This window comes from Podarcis bocagei (genome assembly GCF_964188305.1).
Source record: "Podarcis bocagei genome assembly, chromosome: W".
NCBI classification, from domain to species: domain Eukaryota; kingdom Metazoa; phylum Chordata; class Lepidosauria; order Squamata; family Lacertidae; genus Podarcis; species Podarcis bocagei.
Window position 1 is genome coordinate 93,173,435 of NC_138131.1, and position 18,711 is coordinate 93,192,145.

Here is an 18,711-nt window from a genome sequence, read left to right on the forward strand (position 1 = left end):
TCCAGGATGAAGAGGAAGCATTGATGAGCACCCTTTGGGTTCGGTCAGTCAGCCAGTTACAAATCCACTGAGTGGTAGCATAGTCAAGACCGCATTTTACCAGCTTCTTTATAAGAATAGCATGGGGCACCTTGTCAAATGCCTTGCTGAAATCAAGGTAGGCTACATCCACTGCGTTCCCTTCATCTACCAGGTTTGTAATTCTGTCAAAAAACGAGATCAGGTTAGTCTGACATGACTTATTTTTCAGAAATCCATGCTGACTATTGGTGATCACAGCTTTCCTTTCTAGGTGCTCACAGACTGTTTGCTTAATGATCTGCTCCAGAATCTTCCCTGGTATTGATGTCAGACTGACTGGGCTGTAATTATTTGGGTCCTCTCGTTTCCCCTTTTTGAAAATAGGGACAACATTTGCCCTCCACCAGTCTGCCGGGACTTCGCCTGTTCTCCAGGAATTCTCAAAGATGACTGCCAGTGGTTCTGAGATCACATCTGCCAGTTCTTTTAATACTCTTGGATGAAGTTCATCTGGCCCTGGAGACTTGAATACATCTAAACTAGCCAAGTATTCTTGTACTATCTCCTTAGTTATTCTGGGCTGTGTTTCCTTTGCTGAATCATTTGCTCCAAATTCTTCAGGTCGGGCATTGTTTTCTTTATCGGAGAAGACTGAGGCAAAGAAGGCATTGAGGAGTTCAGCCCTTTCTGTGTCACCATCTTCTCCTCTGAGTGACCCCACTGTTTCTTTGTTCTTCCTTTTGCTACGAACATACCCATAAAAGCCTTTTTTGTTGCTTTTAACCTCTCTAGCAAGCCTGAGTTCATTCTGTGCTTTAGCTTTTCTGACTTTGTGTCTACACGTGCTGGCTATTTGTTTGAATTCCTCTTTGGTGGTTTCCCCCCTTTTCCATTTTTTGTACACATCCTTTTTTAATCTTAACTCAGTTAAAAGTTATTTAGATAGCCACCCTGGCTTCTTTAGGTCACCTTCCATGTTTCCATCTCATTGGTATTGCCTGACGTTTTGCTTTTACTATCTCCCTCTTAACAAACTCCCAGCCATCATGAACTCCCTTTCCTTTTAGTATTACTGTCCATGGGATCTCACCCAGCACTTCCCTAAGTTTTATGAAGTCGGCTTTCTTAAAGTCAAGAAATTGAGTCCTAGTATGCTTGGCTGCTCCTTTCCGCTGTATAGAAAACTTCAGAAGAGCATGATCACTCGCGCCTAATGATCCTTCCACTTCTACCCCACTAACCAGGTCATCAACATTGGTTAGGACCAGATCTAAAATGGCTGTTCCTCTTGTTGCTTCTCCCACTTTCTGGACAATGAAGTTGTCTGCAAGGCCAGTGAGGAATCTGTTTGACCTTATGCTCTTGGCCGGGTTTGAAATCCAACAAATATCCGGGTAACTGAAGTCCCCCATTACTACTATCTCCCTTCCTTTTGCATGCTTGGCCATCTGTTCCAGGAAGGCATCATCTATGTCCTCCGTTTGGCTTGGGGATCTATACTAAACTCCCACAATGAGGTCTCTGTTATGTTTCTCTCCCTTAATTTTGACCCAAATGCTCTCACTTTGGCTTTGAGGTTCTAAATCTTGGATCTCTTCACAGGTATACACATCCCTGACATATAACGCTTCCAGTGAAATCAGCGGAGAGAGCACAGGACCTCCGCTTGGCACGCCCACGCTGCGCAGAAGGCTTCCACGCAGAGAATCTAGGAGGAGACTTGGAGTCAAGCAACTTTTATGTTGGAAGAAATTTAGGTCACACCCACTGACGGATTCTGCCAGTGACTAAGACAGTCGCGTTTCAAGGGCTGTCAAACCAGGGAAAGTTTTAGCTATACGACTAGCTTGCAGCAGTTTGCAGTTTACGCACAAGCAACCCCAATTCCCATTACAGCAATCCGTCAGTCCCTTGTTGCTTGTGCGGAGAGCAGCAGAGGCAGTGTCATGAGTCAAGCTGGAGGAGCAGGCGCCGGAGAGGGGCCAGGAAGGAACCAACGCTCGAAGAGAGAAACAGAGAGTTGGAGCAGCAACTGGCTATAGTAGCGGCGCGGCTGGATGAAAGGCGGACTCAGGATGCCCAGGGGAAGCCCAACCCCATCGCAAGGAAGGTACCGGGACTAGTGCAGAAGTTTTCAGGCAACCCCAGAGACTATAATGCTTTTAAGACAGATGTGCAATATGCGCTGGACCTGCAGTATGAGGACTTTGCAGACGATGGGGGGAGGGTCGCTTTTGTGATAGGGCACCTGGAAGGCGGGGCCAGAGAATGGATTAGGCCCTTAATGGCATCGGAGAATGCCGCCTTAAAGAACTTGAGGAAATTTTTTAGCGCCATGGACCATATGTTCTCAAGTGATGTGGAGCAAAGCGTGACACGCCAGCAGCTGATGGAGTGCAAACAAGGGAACCAATCAGTGAGAGAGTACTGGTCACGATTTGCAATGCTAATCCACAAACTCGGGTGGGAACTGGGTTCAGAACCAGTGCAAATGCTATTTGAGGAAGGCTTAGCCTCTTGGGTAAAAGATGAACTTTCCCGCTCGCCCCGCCCGCAATCGATGGACCAGCTGACTAAAATGGCGCTTGCTGTGGGAGTACGCCAAGAGGCGCGCGCTCTGGAAAGGCGGGAAGGGAGAGTGGAGCGTTGGCATGACAATCGCATTCCAGACGTGCCTGGGCCACCTGCACCACCCGTGCTGCCCGCGGAACCAATGGAAATTGGAGGAGCGCGCGTGCGCGGGGTTTCAAACTCCGGCGAGGTTCGCAAGAAAGAGGGGAAAACGACCAGGAAGTGTTTTCTCTGCCTACAGCCGGGACATTTTGCCAGAGTCTGCCCTCAGAGAAAAGCGTGGTAAGGAATGGTGGGGGCCGCGGGGGGAGAGCAGGAGCAGGGAAACGGCAAGGCTTGGCTGCAGGAGAGCGGGCACAGCAGCCAGGCGAGCAACCAGTGAAGGTGCCCAAACCAGACCCCCCCCGGGCAGCAATAGCCATAGAGGTGGTGTTAGAACTCCCCAACGGACACCCTATTAAGGTGAAGGCATTGCTGGATTCTGGCAGCTCTTGCAACTTCTTTAGCAGGGATTTTGCACTAGAACACCAACTCCAGGTGGTGCCTCTCGAACACCCCCTGCAAGTAACAACCATTGATGGGAGAGAACTCTTGGGGGGGGGAGTGACCCACTAGACCCCTCCCATGAAAACGAGGGTCTCCAGACACACTGAGACAATTGCCTTTCACGTTGCCACATTAGCAGGGCCACCAATCATACTGGGAATGAGCTGGCTGGCACTGCACGATCCAGTAGTGGGGTGGCACCAGCGGACAGTCACCTTTGGGTCAGCTCACTGCGTAGAGCACTGCCACGAAGGGGAAGCCCCGAGGATGGCAGTAGCCAGGATGGCAGGGATAGCGGTGGGAGAAAAGGTGAGAGTACTGTTATTGGTTTCAGAACTCACAGGGTTAAGGAGTTCTGTGTGACGTCTCTTACCTGAGGCGTGGTTAGAAACTCTTATGGGAGTGGATTGACTCTGAGAGTTTCAGTCTGGTTTCGCTTTTGCGGAGAGAGGACGCAAGATGGGTGGCTTTCACCAGGTTTGAAGTTATGCTGTTAAACTTCATGATTAAAGGCTAAGAAGATAAGGAACGCCTTTGTGTCTGAATTTATTACTGCAATTGCTTCACCGCTGTGTTTATCTCTGCTACCGGCAAGAGGGAGAGGCAGGAAGGATTTTTGGATCAGCACGGACAGACAGCAGAGCTGCGCAAAGGGAAGCGTGCTGGACTCCATGTTTGTTTTTCTTGGAACTCATGGCAACTTTGGCCTCTCCGTTGCCATAAGTACCACCTCAGTATGCAGACCTGGAAGAAGTTTTCAGTGAGAAAGAGGCGGATAGACTACCCCCTCACAGGCCCTTTGACTGTCAGATCAACCTACTCCCAGGGGCTCAGTTACCAGTGGGTAAGCTGTACGCCATGTCAGACAGGGAGATGCAGGAGTTGAGGAAGTTCATTGACAAGAACCTGAAGAGGGGCTTTATACGAGAATCAAGGGCGGTGGGGGGCAGTCCAGTGTTCTTTGTGGACAAAAGAGACTCCAAGGAGCCCCGCTTGGTCGTAGATTATAGGTCGGTCAACCGGGTATCGGAACCAGTGACCTTCCCTATGCCCAGAATTGATGACATTTTGGCCAGGGTAAGGAAAGGGAAGGTTTTTACCAAGTTGGACCTTCAAGGGGCGTACAATTTGATAAGGATGAGGGAGGGGGATGAATGGAAAACCACGATGTTCACCCCTCTGGGGGCCTTTGAGTACCTCGTGATGCCCTTCGGATTACAATCGGGTTCCAGCACATTTCAAGCTTTCATGAACCACGTGTTGGGGTCCCTGCTGTACAAGAATTGTGTGGCCTTCCTGGACGACGTACTTATCTACTCAGAGAACGAGGAGCAGCATCTGAAAGATGTCAAGAAAGTGCTGAAAAGGCTGCAGGAGCATCAGCTGTGGGTCAAACTGGAGAAATGCCAATTCCACGCCCGAGAGGTGGGGGGAGAGCTTCCAAGATGGCGCCGGCAAGGGCAGCCCTGCTCTAAGCTCCATGCTAGTCGTGCAGTTTTTTATTAGTTTTTAACAGTTTTATTAATTTCTTTTTACCTGTTTTAATTGCTAGCTAAGGCATTTAAACCTACAAGTGACACAGCAATTTGTCTCCCTTGTTGGAAGGACACTGAATCACCGGCTACACAAGGAACTAGAAGGCAAGCGTTGGTTAAAATTACTCCCGGGCACTGGATCACCGCTGCTGTAGCTGTAGCCTGGAGACAGGGTCTGAGCGGAGTCTCAATACTTGGGGAAGGGAAAGAAGCCAAGCCGAAGTTTTGAAGCCAGGCCAGGGGAGGACCAGAGGAGACCATAGGAGTCCTCAGGTGCCTGGACAAGCAGCTGAACCCGACGGGCTTGAGGACCCAGCCTCCCTCCCGAGCCGCTTTCTCCAGCTGCACTTCGTCATCCTACCAGCTAGTGTGGAAAGCTGTGAGGCTGTGAGGCTTCGGGTTGCTGAAATTACACTTTGAGAGGCGAAGAAGAAGTCTACGGCAGAGAGAGGTGAGAAGAAAGGAGACAGAAGTTCCAATTAAACAAAACAAAAGCCTGGAAGTTCGCAAAGCGGTGAGACCCTTCTGTTTTAAGTAAAGCCTGCCTTCACTTACCCCAGAGACCGAATAGGGGAGGGACGGGGGACCGGATAAAGATTTAAATTGAGAGCCCTTGACTTGTATAATTAACCGTGAAGAGGGCTGAGCTGGAGAAGATTTACTAGAGCCCTCAACAGGAGTAAATCTCTATCGGAATTTTACTCTTATTATAGCTCTTCAACGAACTGTGGAGAAATCCCTGGAGTTAAATACTCAGCTGCACAGCTAAATCACTGACTGTGGTAGGAAGTTCCCTTCTTCTCTCCTGTATTATTTATATTATTTAGTTCATATTTACTGTGGCTATGGGCAAGAGGAAACGCCTCAGAGAAGCAGAGGAATTACTGCTTCTCCCTAGCCCCAAGCTACAAGCTAAGGGAAGAAGAGTCCAGTCAAATCCTCAAGCAGCAGTTACTACACACAATAGATTTCTTCCACTAAGTGACTTGGATGTAGCCATTCCCAAGCCCCAAAATACCATCTTACACACTTGTAATCTAACGAGCACTCCCATTAAAGGTGGGTCCGACGTGGATGGAAAAAAGATCCAGGATAAAGAGAACCAGCTGGGAAATGAGTCCTCCCATTTACAATTAGTCATTAGGACACTGGACTGTATATTTAAAAAGATAGACTTTCTGACGTGCTCAATTTCCAAGCTAACTGAAAAAGTGATGGATATGGATGCCAAAATTGCCCTCAAAAATAACTACCAGAGGGGACCTCCACGGATAGCCCCACCAAAATCTGGGGCAAAGGGGATGAGAAAATACAAACTAAACAATCTCATGTGTAAGCAAAATCTAACACTGCAACCAAAGAAGGTGTGCCTAACGATAAGGTCAGAGATATGGGACTGGTCAAGCTTAGAAGGAGCTAAAATTGCCCTAAGTAAAATCCTGAGAATAAGCACAGTTCATATCGATCTTCGTGCTTTACTTCCGCTAACTCAATCAAATGGCCCTTACAAAGTTATTTTAGCCTTCCATTCGCTGAGATTACCCTTATTAATAATAAGAGAAAAATGGAAATTCATAAAAACAAAAATCATACCCACAAGGGTTTTTGCGGACAGCATAGTAAATCCACTACTTGTGGAAAAAGGGAAAGAGACATTAGATTCAGAAACAAGCTCTATAAAATCGCCAGACAAAGAGATCTTGCTCTCCCCACAGAGAACGGAGGAGATCGTCTGCAGCCCACAACTAGGAATGAATTTGGGTAGTTCCAGAATATCCAGTGGTGAAAGCGCCCTTATGAATTCATTTGATGAATTACAATCACAAGAAAAAGAAAAAATAATAAATAAATTAGACAAATTAAGAGAGAAGATGTTTCAGGCCAAAAGTAAAATAGGAAACAAAGAAATTCAAACAAACAGGGCCATTGAAGGCTCGGTGGACCTTCTCCAATTTAGCCCACAGCCCCAAAATAGGTCTATAAAATCCAAGGCAACGATACAGACAATCGTCCCGCCACCTTCATTAGTTAATTTGGAACCAGCTCATCCTGTACCAACCGGAATGGATATATCTACTAAAGAACAGCAAAATGTAAACAAAATTTCGACACATTCCTCAATGCCTGACCTGGAGTCATCATTATCGGACGGAGAATCCCTAGCTGATGATCTAGAAGTTCAATCTGTTATCGATACGGACTGGACAGAAGACCCCTTGGGCCATATAAATAAGATGATATACCCATGGAAGGAAAATCTAATAATAGCTAAAACTTGTACCGACCTAATCTCTGCCCCCCTAGGTGATAAGCTCTCTGATAAAACAAGGGATTTCAGAGAGGAGATCAGACCAAACCAGGACACTACCCCTATAGGACCGAGCGAGCAGAGCAAAATTATAAACAGCTCAAGAGGCACACCTGCGTCAAAAGGAGAGAAGTCATCTACTATTAGTCAAAGGAAAATTACTGACTTCTTTAAATCTGACAACCCAAGATCAGCGTTCCCCCCTTCTCCATTGTGACTACCCAAACCCCAGTCAAATCTCCCCCCCCCCCCCCGTTCTCCTTTTTAAGCTGGAACATAGCAGGTTGGAAGGGGAAAAAATCTGACCCGGACCTTGTAAAACTAATAAACTTACACCAAGTAATTCTTTTACAAGAAACATGGGAAGAGGGGAGAGTAGATATTAATGGTTTTGATGTTACATCATTACCGGCATGCCCGTCTACTAAAGGAGGCCGGCCTAGTGGAGGATTAGTTATAGCAATTTCCTTGAAAATACAGGCAAAACTCACGCTTGTAAATGCTTCCACCTTTGCAATTACAGCCCTGATTACGGGGAAAAAATTTGAACTTGTTATAACAAATGTCTATCTTCCTCCTGGAGGCAACACTGCAGACTTATACAATAAATGGGGAATTTTGGAGGAACATCTTACTCTTTGTCTCTCCAAATACCCCAATATACCCAATGTTATAGCAGGGGACTTCAATGCTCGCATTGCAACAAACTGGGAGTCTTTAATCAAAGCCAAATGGTGGATAACTCCAGAATTCATTAATGACCTCGCCCTCCATACTCAAAGACTTTCCAAAGACAAAAGGGTAAATGAAGCAGGAACCCTTCTTTACCAATTGGTACTACGTCTAAACTTAGTGATTCTAAACGGGAACTGCCCACCAGACGTACCGGGTGATTTTACACACATAAGCTCCTCTGCAAACAGTGTCCTGGATTATATGTTAGTATCTCATGACATTTTCCCCAAATTTTCCCATTTTAAAGTTGAAAATATTCAACTGAGCGACCACCTACCGTTGGTCGCCACAATGACTATAGACTGGACCCCAGATGGAGACAGGCACCCAACACATCTGATTACGAACTCAGTATTGCAAATCAAAAGTGTTAAATGGTCCGAATTACAGGCCCAAAAATACTCAGCATATTTCCAACAAGGGCTAAAACAAGCATATTCAGGCTTAATTGAGGACTACTACGATTATGACCAAACTCTAAGACTATTCTCGAATCTGTCAGAAGATCTATCGTCCTTCTTCTCTGTTCCGACGCCTAAAATAAATCGAACACAAAGGAAGATAGGTGCATTGTGGTTCAATAGTGCTTGTAAACAGGCTAGACAACTTCTTGGTAACATCTACAAAGAATATAAAGCAACGGTCCTGCCAAAAGAATATTTCCAAGCAAAATCGGCCTACAAGCAAATTCAAAAGGGAGCTAGACAGGAATGGCAAGTGAATCAATGGCGGGCAATCATAGAAGCCTCATCATTACGGAACTCCAGACAATTTTGGCTCCTGGTAAATAAAAGAACTAAAAGATACCCTTTAACTATTATTCCTGCCCCGGTTTGGGAATCATACTTAAAAAATTATTTTGCCACAACTGACTGTACTGCTAACACAAGAGATGAATTTCAAGAACAGCTTCCCCTCTGGCCCCCCACTGATCCGGAGGACATCCATGATTTGATCGTTAAACTCAAAACAGGGAAAGCGCCTGGGCCAGACCTGATCCCGGCAGAAGCTATAAAATACCATGCGGACTGGTGGGCTTAAGTCCTGGCGACCATTTTTGATGCCGTTAACAACTCTGGAATGATCCCGGAAGTATGGAAGGACGCTATTATCGTTCCAATCCACAAAAAGGGCTCACCAGACGACCCAGGAAATTATAGAAATATCAGTCTGCTCTCAATAGTGGGGAAACTGTATGCCCGCTTCCTGTTGAACAGACTTACCCAATGGGCCGAAGAGAAAAAATTAATTGGGCCCGAACAAGCTGGATTTCGCCCAAAACAGTCAACAATTAATCATATTCTAATTTTACAGCATCTTGCCTGGAAATATTCCACCCCAAAGGGTGGCCAACTCTGTGTGGCATTCATTGATCTAAAGGCAGCATTCGATAGTATCCCCAGGAACATCCTCTGGGAAAAACTCACCCGCTGGGGCATCGACAGAAGGCTTCTCTGGCTAATAATTAAACTCCATGAGAACTCAGTGGCCAGAGTGAGACTCACTCCGGAGGGCGATCTCACCAATTCAATTCCCATTAACAGAGGTGTCCGACAGGGCTGTATATTGGCTCCATTCCTGTTTAATTTATTCATAAGCGACATGAGGACTCCCCTAACAGAGGCTCAAGAAAGGATTCACGCACCCCGCCTAGCACTTTATCGTTGCCCTCTGTTACTATATGCGGATGACGCAGTCATCCTCTCCTTTTCTAGAGTAGGTCTCAGGAGGGCCTTAAAATTTTTTGGATCATATTGTAACACAAATTCCCTTACAATTAATTATGGAAAATCTAAGATCCTAGTTTTCTCAAAGAGCCGGAAACTCCATAATTGGAGAATTGATGGGAGAGTCATCGAACCAGTTTATAGATTCCAATACTTGGGAGTTTGGTTACAACATAACCTTAGATGGAAGGCCCATGTAGCTTATGTTACAAACAGAGCCAAAGCTATCTCCTTGGCGATCTTGCGATTCTTCTTCACCGATGGAGCCCTCCACATCCCATCGGCGTTGAAAGTGTTCAAGGCCAAGGTGATCCCGACAATTGCTTATGCCATCTCAACTTGGGGGACTTTTGTCAACCTATCTCACCTACAGGTTATTCAAAATCAGTTTTTAAGAGGGATATTGAAACTGCCCAACTGTGTAAGTAATACAGCGTTACACATGGAACTTAATATTGTATCCCTGGAAAACGCCCTGTGGAAGCACATACTCTGTCACTGGTTATCTCTATGGCACAATCTCCCAAACTTGTATTTGATACAATGTATGTGGAGAGATGATTTCCAGAGCCCATGGGTAAAAAATTTACAACTGAAAATTACGGCAATGGGAATCTCCCCATCTAAATTACTAGAGCAGGACATAGTTCCAGCTAAAAGAACAGTAACCTGTAAACTAGAGGAGATGGACTTGCAGCAGAAAATGGTGTTGGGCAATGGTACCTGCTCACCTCAAAACCTTGGTTTATTACCCCTCTTAAGGCTCCCAAACTATTTGAATTCCTTAACTTCTTCAACTCATAGATATGCCTTTATAAAGGCAAGATTCAACGCCATCCCATCGAACATGCTGAGAAATAGATTTTCCAATGGACAGATATCGCTCTTATGTGATTGTAATTGTGGGGCACCGGAATCGTTGCATCACATAATCTTTGATTGTGCTTCTCACTCATCGGCCAGGAGCAAGTTTCTTGATCCATATCTAAAGGGAATCGCCGATGATTGGAATGAAGCCAAACTGAGATATCTACTAAATGATGAAGATCCCCTAAGATCACTCACGGTTGCCAGATTCTTGATCAGCGTCCTATCCCTAAAGAAGAAAAACGGACTCCTGTGCGGCTCAGATGACCCTTTTAAACCATGATATATGTTTTAGGATGTAACTAGGTGATATCACCACTGATGTCTTTTATTAATTTATGAGCAGAAGACGATGTCTATGTTGCAAATTTATTGTAATGTATGTTGTTGGGTCTTTTGCTTATTTTGCTTTGGTTCTTGTCTGTTCTTGTAAGTTTTTAGCTGTTTTAAATTTGGAGGTTTAAGTATATATATGTTGGTGGGAAACTGTCGTGTGACGGGCCAATGGCCGTAATAAATATCAATCAAGAATGGAAATAAAAAGTCCATTGTATAAAATACATTTGAGGGTCACTTGAGCAGGAAGCACGTGAGGCGCAGCAAAACACAGGCCGATAAACAGTAGACAAAGCCCATCTTTCCCAAACATCGCAGGAAAAGGCCAGAATTTACGAAGCGCATGAACCATCACAGCTTTCCTCAATGATGAAGCAATTGCTAATATATAATCATAGAACTAGGGAGTTTGAAAGGGCCACGAGGCTCATCTAGGCTTACCCCCTGCAATGTGGGAATCTTTGCCAAAGAGCTTCCCTCTTGTGGCTTATCCCCACAACAGATACTGACTTTGGGTTTTAGTCAAGCAAACAGTCTAATCCAGGCATTCCCAACCTGCGGCCCTCCAGATGTTTTTGTCCTACAACTCCCATGATCCCTACCTCACAGGACCAGTGGTCAGGGATGATGGGAATTGTAGTCCAAAACATCTGAAGGGCCGACGGCTGGGGATGCCTGGTCTAATCTGTCAGTGCCTAAATGATCTCAAGTGTCAGAACAACTTGACTGCTATCAGGAAATTTCCCACCGTCCCATTTCGACTCTCCAGCACCTGATCTGCATCACCAAGCAATCCCAAAATGCCGACAGCTTTGAACCTTGCAAGATCAAATGTCTCGCCCTGGACTGGACTCGAGGGACGATTCCGACAGATTCCACATGGGAAACGCTCATGTCCCATGTAGCACCAAATCAGTAGTGCATGTGCTTTATAAAAAGCCTTGAGGAGATGATTGTGTTGTTGTTTAGTCGTGTCCAACTCTTCGTGACCCCCTGGACCAGAGCATGCCAGGCACTTCTGTCTTCCACTGCCTCCCGCAGTTTGGTCCAACTCATGCTGGTAGCTTCGAGAACACTGTCCCACCATCTCGTCCTCCGTTGTCCCCTTCTCCTTGTGCCCTCCATCTTTCCCAACACCAGGGTCTTTTCCAGGAAATCCAGGAAATGCTGGGTGAGATCCCATGGACAGTAATACTAAAAGGAAAGGGAGTTCATGATGGCTGGGAGTTTGTTAAGAGGGAGATAGTAAAAGCACAACGTCAGGCAATACCAATGAGACTGAAACATGGAAGGTGCCTAAAGAAGCCAGGGTGGCTATCTAAAGAACTTTTAACTGAGTTAAGATTAAAAAAGGATGTGTACAAAAACTGGAAAAGGGGGGAAACCACCAAAGAGGAATTCAAACAAATAGCCAGCACGTGTAGACACAAAGTCAGAAAAGCTAAAGCACAGAATGAACTCAGGCTGGCTAGAGAGGTTAAAAGCAACAAAAAAGGCTTTTATGGGTATGTTCGTAGCAAAAGGAAGAACAAAGAAACAGTGGGGTCACTCAGAGGAGAAGATGGTGAAATGCAAACAGGGGACACAGAAAGGGCTGAACTCCTCAATGCCTTCTTTGCCTCAGTCTTCTCCGATAAAGAAAACAATGCCCGACCTGAAGAATTTGGAGCAAATGATTCAGCAAAGGAAACACAGCCCAGAATAACTAAGGAGATAGTACAAGAATACTTGGCTAGTTTAGATGTATTCAAGTCTCCAGGGCCAGATGAACTGCATCCAAGAGTATTAAAAGAACTGGCAGATGTGATCTCAGAACCACTGGCAGTCATCTTTGAGAATTCCTGGAGAACAGGCGAAGTCCCGGCAGACTGGAGGAGGGAAAATGTTGTCCCTATTTTCAAAAAGGGGAAAAGAGAGGACCCAAATAATTACCGCCCAGTCAGTCTGACATCAATACCAGGGAAGATTCTGGAGCAGATCATTAAGCAAACAGTCTGTGAGCACCTAGAAAGGAATGCTGTGATACCAATAGTCAGCATGGATTTCTGAAAAATAAGTCATGTCAGACTAACCTGATCTCCTTTTTTGACAGAATTACAAGCCTGGTAGATGAAGGGAACGCAGTGGATGTAGCCTACCTTGATTTCAGCAAGGCATTTGACAAGGTGCCCCATGATATTCTTGTAAAGAAGCTGGTAAAATGCGGTCTTGACTATGCTACCACTCAGTGGATTTGTAACTGGCTGACTGACCGAACCCAAAGGATTCTCATCAATGGTTCCTCTTCATCCTGGAGAAGAGCGACTAGTGGGGTGCCACAGGGTTCTGTCTTGGGCCCGGTCTTATTCAACATCTTTATCAACGACTTGGATGATGGATTCAAGGGCATCCTGATCAAATTTGCAGATGACACCAAAGTGGGAGGGGTGGCTAACACCCCAGAGGACAGGATCACACTTCAAAACGACCTTGACAGATTAGAGAACTGGGCAAAAACAAACAAGATGAATTTTAACAGGGAGAAATGTAAAGTATTACACTTGGGCAAAAAAAATGAGAGGCACAAAAACAAGATGGGGGACACCTGGCTTGAGAGCAGTACATGTGAAAAGGATCTAGGAGTCTTGGTTGACCATAAACTTGACATGAGCCAACAGTGTGACGCAGCAGCTAAAAAAGCCAATGCAATTCTGGGCTGCATCAATAGGAGTATAGCATCTAGATCAAGGGAAGTAATAGTGCCACTGTATTCTGCTCTGGTCAGACCTCACCTAGAGTATTGTGTCCAGTTCTGGGCACCACAATTCAAGAAGGACACTGACAAACTGGAACGTGTCCAGAGGAGGGCAACCAAAATGGTCAAAGGCCTGGAAACGATGCCTTATGAGGAATGTTTAGCCTGGAGAAGAGGAGGTTAAGGGGTGATATGATAGCCATGTTCAAATATATAAAAGGATGTCACATAGAGGAGGGAGAAAGGTTGTTTTCTGCTGCTCCAGAGAAGCGGACACGGAGCAATGGATCCAAACTACAAGAAAGAAGATTCCACCTAAACATTAGGAAGAACTTCCTGACAGTAAGAGCTGTTTGACAGTGGAATTTGCTGCCAAGGAGTGTGGTGGAGTCTCCTACTTTGGAGGTCTTTAAGCAGAGGCTTGACAACCATATGTCAGGAGTGCTCTGATGGTGTTTCCTGCTTGGCAGGGGGTTGGACTCGATGGCCCTTGTGGTCTATTCCAACTCTATGATTCTATGATTCTCTTCTCATGAGGTGGCCAAAGTCTTGGAGCCTCAGCTTCAGGATGTGTCCTTCCAGTGAGCACTCTGGGCTGATTTCCTTCAGAATGGATAGGTTTGATCTTCTTGCAGTCCATGGGACTCTCAAGAGTCTCCTCCAGCATCATAATTCAAAAGCATCAATTCTTCGGCGATCAGCCTTCTTTATGGTCCAGCTCTCACTTCCATACATCACTACTGGGAAAACATAGCTTTTACTATACTGACCTTGTTGGCAAGGTGGTGTCTCTGCTTTTTAAGATGCTGTCTAGGTTTGTCGTGAGATGATTACCCCTCCTTTATTGCCTGTTCCGGGTTGCCCAACCACTACCCCAGAGTCCTCTCTTGGCAGATCAAGAGGAGCAGGTGACGGCAAAGGCGGCCGGGTTTTGAGCTGGGGCAGTCAGAATAAGGTCCACTCTCGATTCAAAACCCTCAAATGTATTTGATATCATTGATTTTTCATTTCTATTCCTTGCAGATCATCTCGTTGTTTTATTGCTACAACCAAGGGCTGATGCAAATTAAGAGGATAATGAGAATGATGATGATGATGATAATAATAATAATAATAATAATAATAATAATAATAATAATAATAATAATAATAATAATAAATAAAAAATAAAAAAAACTTTTATTTGTATCCTGCCCTCCCCGTCCGAAACCGGGCTCAAGGAGGCTAACACCAAATATGTAACACTGGTATAAAATCAAGCAATAACGAAATTACCTCCTGAAAACAAGCCAGGATCAAATTCAAATCCAATTAGATGGCTTTCCGCAGGATTAGGGTTGGGAACAGTAAACGCTCATCAGGCCCAACTCTTATATGGGCCTGTGAGAACACTGGGAGGCCTCTTTCATACTAGTCCTTACACAAAAAGAGAAGGGGAGTCAGGTTGAACCAAAGGCCCGGCGGAACAACTCCATCTTACAGGCCCTGCAGAAAGATGTCAGATCCCACAGGGTTCTGATCTCTTGTGGCAGAGAGTTCCACCAGGCCGGGGCCAAGGCTGAAAAGGCCCTGGCCCTGGTCGAGGCCAGCCTAATCTCCCTGAAGCCCAGGACCTCTAACATTTTTTTTATTTGCAGACTGTTAGATCCTCCGTGGAGAGGCGGTCCTAGGCTGTATTCATTCGTTTGGCCCAACGTGGGGCTCGTACCCATGACCCCAAGATTCAGAGTCTCAGCGCTCTGCCGCCTGAGCTACTCACACAGCTGCCCTCTTGTGCACCTCACCTCAAATTTGTCCGAATTGTGCATGCCTGGGATTCACTGCATGAGATGGGAGGTGGGGTGGTTCCCAAAGTCAGAGCTCAGGTAGTCAACGCGGAGCCGGCCCTCACTGCCTTTCAGGTCCTTGGGGTGCTCGTAAGGCGGCTTGTGGAGCACGTTGATCTAGCAAGGGGATTCAAGAAAGCCGGGTTACGGAAATGACATGGGGGTGGGGGACATGAGGCCACATCTTTGAAGTTGTTCCAATGTTACAAATATACATACCTTTGACTTGACAGCCCAAGAAAGACACGCAGAAAATCTATGCTTTAACCGACTCTCCTCATTCCGCCATTTGAACGAATTTGGGCTCCACCTCCCTCCATGAGCCAAGAAGCAGGAAGTCATGTAGGCAGCAGGAACAGGGCATCCCGCCAGAATTCCCCAAGCCTGAGAGCACATACACGGCACCCCACCGAGGGAGGGACCAAGGGGGCAACCATAGACATCTGCCAAGGCAGTTTAGCAAGGCAGGTGTTCTGAATGCCCATCTCCAGACAAGTCCAGTGGGAAAGGACGTGTCAAGAGTTTTATTGTTCTTTCAGTGATGGAGATTTAAGGGGTCTGATAAAGGGACCTCATAGTGAATGCATAACCCTTGTATACCCCTCCTCATTTGTGATGTGCTAGTGATGTAGTGATGATGTATCAACGATGCTGCTTGAAGTGTATTCTGGGGGGAAGAAGGAAGTTTTAAAAGTTGACATTGCCCCATGCTCGGGGTTCTTACTCCTGGGCAGACCTGTGGTGCAACAGTAAGAATCATGGTCTACTGACCACTGTTTTGCTCCAAATTACCGGGCTGGGACTTCCTCCTTTTACTGACAGCATGGACCCATGGGGGACAAGTGCCCCGGTGAGCTAGGCTGTCAAGGAGTCACTCACCCTGGAATTTTTTCGCTTAACAGCCATTGGCGCCAATACAGAGCAGGCTTCCTAAACCTTGGCCCTCCAGCTGTTTTCAAACTACAGTGCCCATCATCCCTGACCACTAGACCTGCTAGCTAGGGACCATGGAGCTGTAGGCCAAAAGCATCAGGAGGGCCAAGGTTGAGGAAGCCTGATAGAGAGCTCTACCTCTCTTTCAAATCAGAGCCGGCAAAGGCGGTGGAGTTCCTGCGCGGGTGCCTCGAGGCGGTTGGAGGATGGATGGCAGCTAACTGGTTGAGGTTGAATCCTGACAAGACTGAAGTTCTGTGGTGTGTGGGCGGGTGGGGGGGACTCCCTGGTCCTGAACGGGGCAACTGTGCCCCTGAAGGACCAGCTGCACAGTCTGGGGGTCATTTTGGACCCATGGAGGCACAGGTCTGTTCTGTGTCCAGGGCAGCTCTATCTGGGATGCAGGATAAGACCCTCCCTGCCCACGGACTCTCTTGCCAGAGTGGCGCATTGTCAGGGGTTCAGGAGCAGAGACGCAGAGAAGGGAGGAGACAGAGAGCGAGGGGGAGGAATACGAAGGAAAGATGAGTGGGGATGACGAACCGAGATCACCGAGCCTGTCCAGTGAGTCCGAGGATTCCCAGAAGGGAGCGCCAGCGGTCAGAGCAAGGGGGGAAAGCAGGGGGACACCCCAGGAAGAAGGGTCCAGAGAGGGATCAGAGAGCAGCAGTTGGAGATCGGGACCCACGTACCCAGCCGGGAGCAGCAGGGAGAAAGGGGACCAGATATCGGGTTCCGGAAGCTTTCAGAAGGAGGGAGGGCATGAGTCAGGAGTAGTCACGCCCACCTCGGGGAGCGACGAAACGATCAAGAGGAAGGTAGAGAGTTGGGCGCGCGCGCCAAGTTCAAATGTAGCGGAAGCTGGCGCAGTAAGCAGCCCAGAGAGTGAGCCAGGTCCCAAAGCCCGCCGCAAGGAGGCGGAAGGGTCAGGGGGGTCCGCGTCAGAAGAGAGTAGGAAAGAAGAGACCCCGGGGGGCAGAAGGACCCAGAGACGGAAGGAAAGGCGCAGGAGGTGGAGCAAGGCTAGGGTATTAAGCTGGTGTGCTAGAGGCGGAGACTCAGACGGGTCTTCGCCGGTCTGACCTAGAAGAAGTAGGGCTGCACATTGCAGTTTGGAAATGGAAGCTGTAATCCAATAAAGACTCTTTTAACCTGAACGCTGGCTAACGTGGTCCTATGTGAGCTGGGACTGAGTGGCAGCCCTGACACGCATGCTCTTGTTATCTCCAGCTTGGACGACTGCAATGCGCTCTATGTGGGGCTACCTTACTGCAATTAATCCAGAATGTGGTAGCCAGACTGGGGGCCGTGAACAGCCGCAGAGACCACATAACACCAGTCTTGAAAGACCTGCATTGACTCCCAGTACGTTTCCGGGCACAATTCAAAGTGTTGGTGCTGACCTTGAAAGCCCTAAACAGCCCAGCAGATGAAACTTTCCTCTGGTTGTCAATATTAAGAGGATGCCAGCAAGATCAAACCTTTCTGTAAAATAAAGGATTTAAATCCAGTCTGACTGAGACCACATACCACCGGTCCCAAGAGATCTGCTTTGGCTCCCAGTACGTTTCCAAGCACAATTCATAGTGTCGGTGCTGACCTTGAAAGCCCTCAATGGCCTCGGCCCAGTAGACCTGAAGGAGCATCTCCACCCCGGACACCGGGGTCCCTCTCCCGAGGGCCTTCTGGCGCTTCCCTCCCTGCAAGAAGCCAAGTTACAGGGAAGCAGGCAGAGGGCCTTCTCGTGGTGACGGCCGCCCTGTGGAACGCCCTTCCATCAGATGTCAAAGAAATAAGCAATTATCTCACTTTTAAAAGACATCTGAAGGCAGCCCTGTTTAGGGAAGTTTTTAAATATTTAATGCTGTCTTGTGTTTTTAATATTTGGTTGGCAGCCACCCAGAGTGGCTGAGGATACCCAGACAGATGGGCAGGGTAGAAATAATAAATTATTATATATTATTATATATCCAAAGCCAACATGAAAGCATTCAAACTCTGACGGAACGGAGCGGCGCACACCTCTTCACAGCATAGACCCACCTTGTCCAGGCAAAGGTTCCCATGTCTCTCGGCAATAGCCTTTCGGAAGCCGTGAGACAGTGGATACAGCATGCTGTGATGCGGGTGCACCGAAGGGAGCCGGTTCTTCTCCAGCTGGTCAGCCACAATACTGACAAGCTTCTTCATTCTCTCGTCATAATCGGTCCAATCACAGACGATCTGAAAGGGGGCAAAGAAAACCAGGGTTCTAGATTCAGGTAGGTAGCCGTATTGGTCTGATGAAGTCAAAATATATTAAAATTGTCCAGTAGTGCCTTAGAGACCAACAAAGTTTGTTCTTGGTATAAGCCAGGCACCCCAAGCCTTCGGCCCTCCAGATGTTTTAGACTACAATTCCCATCATCCCCGACCACTGGTCCTGTTAGCTAGGGATCATGGGAGTTGTAGGCCAAAACATCGGGGGGGGGGCGCAGGTTGGGGATGCCTGATATAAGCTTTTGTGTGCATGCACACTTCTTCAGATACACTGAAGCGGAAGTCCCCAGACCCTGATATACAGAGGGAGAAG

General features: G+C 47.0%; 1 protein-coding gene across 1 annotated transcript in view; it reads right to left on the minus strand.

Moving 5' to 3' along the window:
• LOC308578172 (uncharacterized protein) overlaps window positions 1-18,711 on the minus strand; it is a gene marked incomplete at its 3' end in the record, with an annotated part of 130,874 nt that overhangs the window by 104,402 nt on the left and 7,761 nt on the right. The window contains exon 4 of the mRNA XM_081178429.1: window positions 18,183-18,362. Coding sequence (XP_081034555.1) covers window positions 18,183-18,362 — 180 coding nt within the window. The remainder of the gene's footprint in view (window positions 1-18,182; window positions 18,363-18,711) is intronic.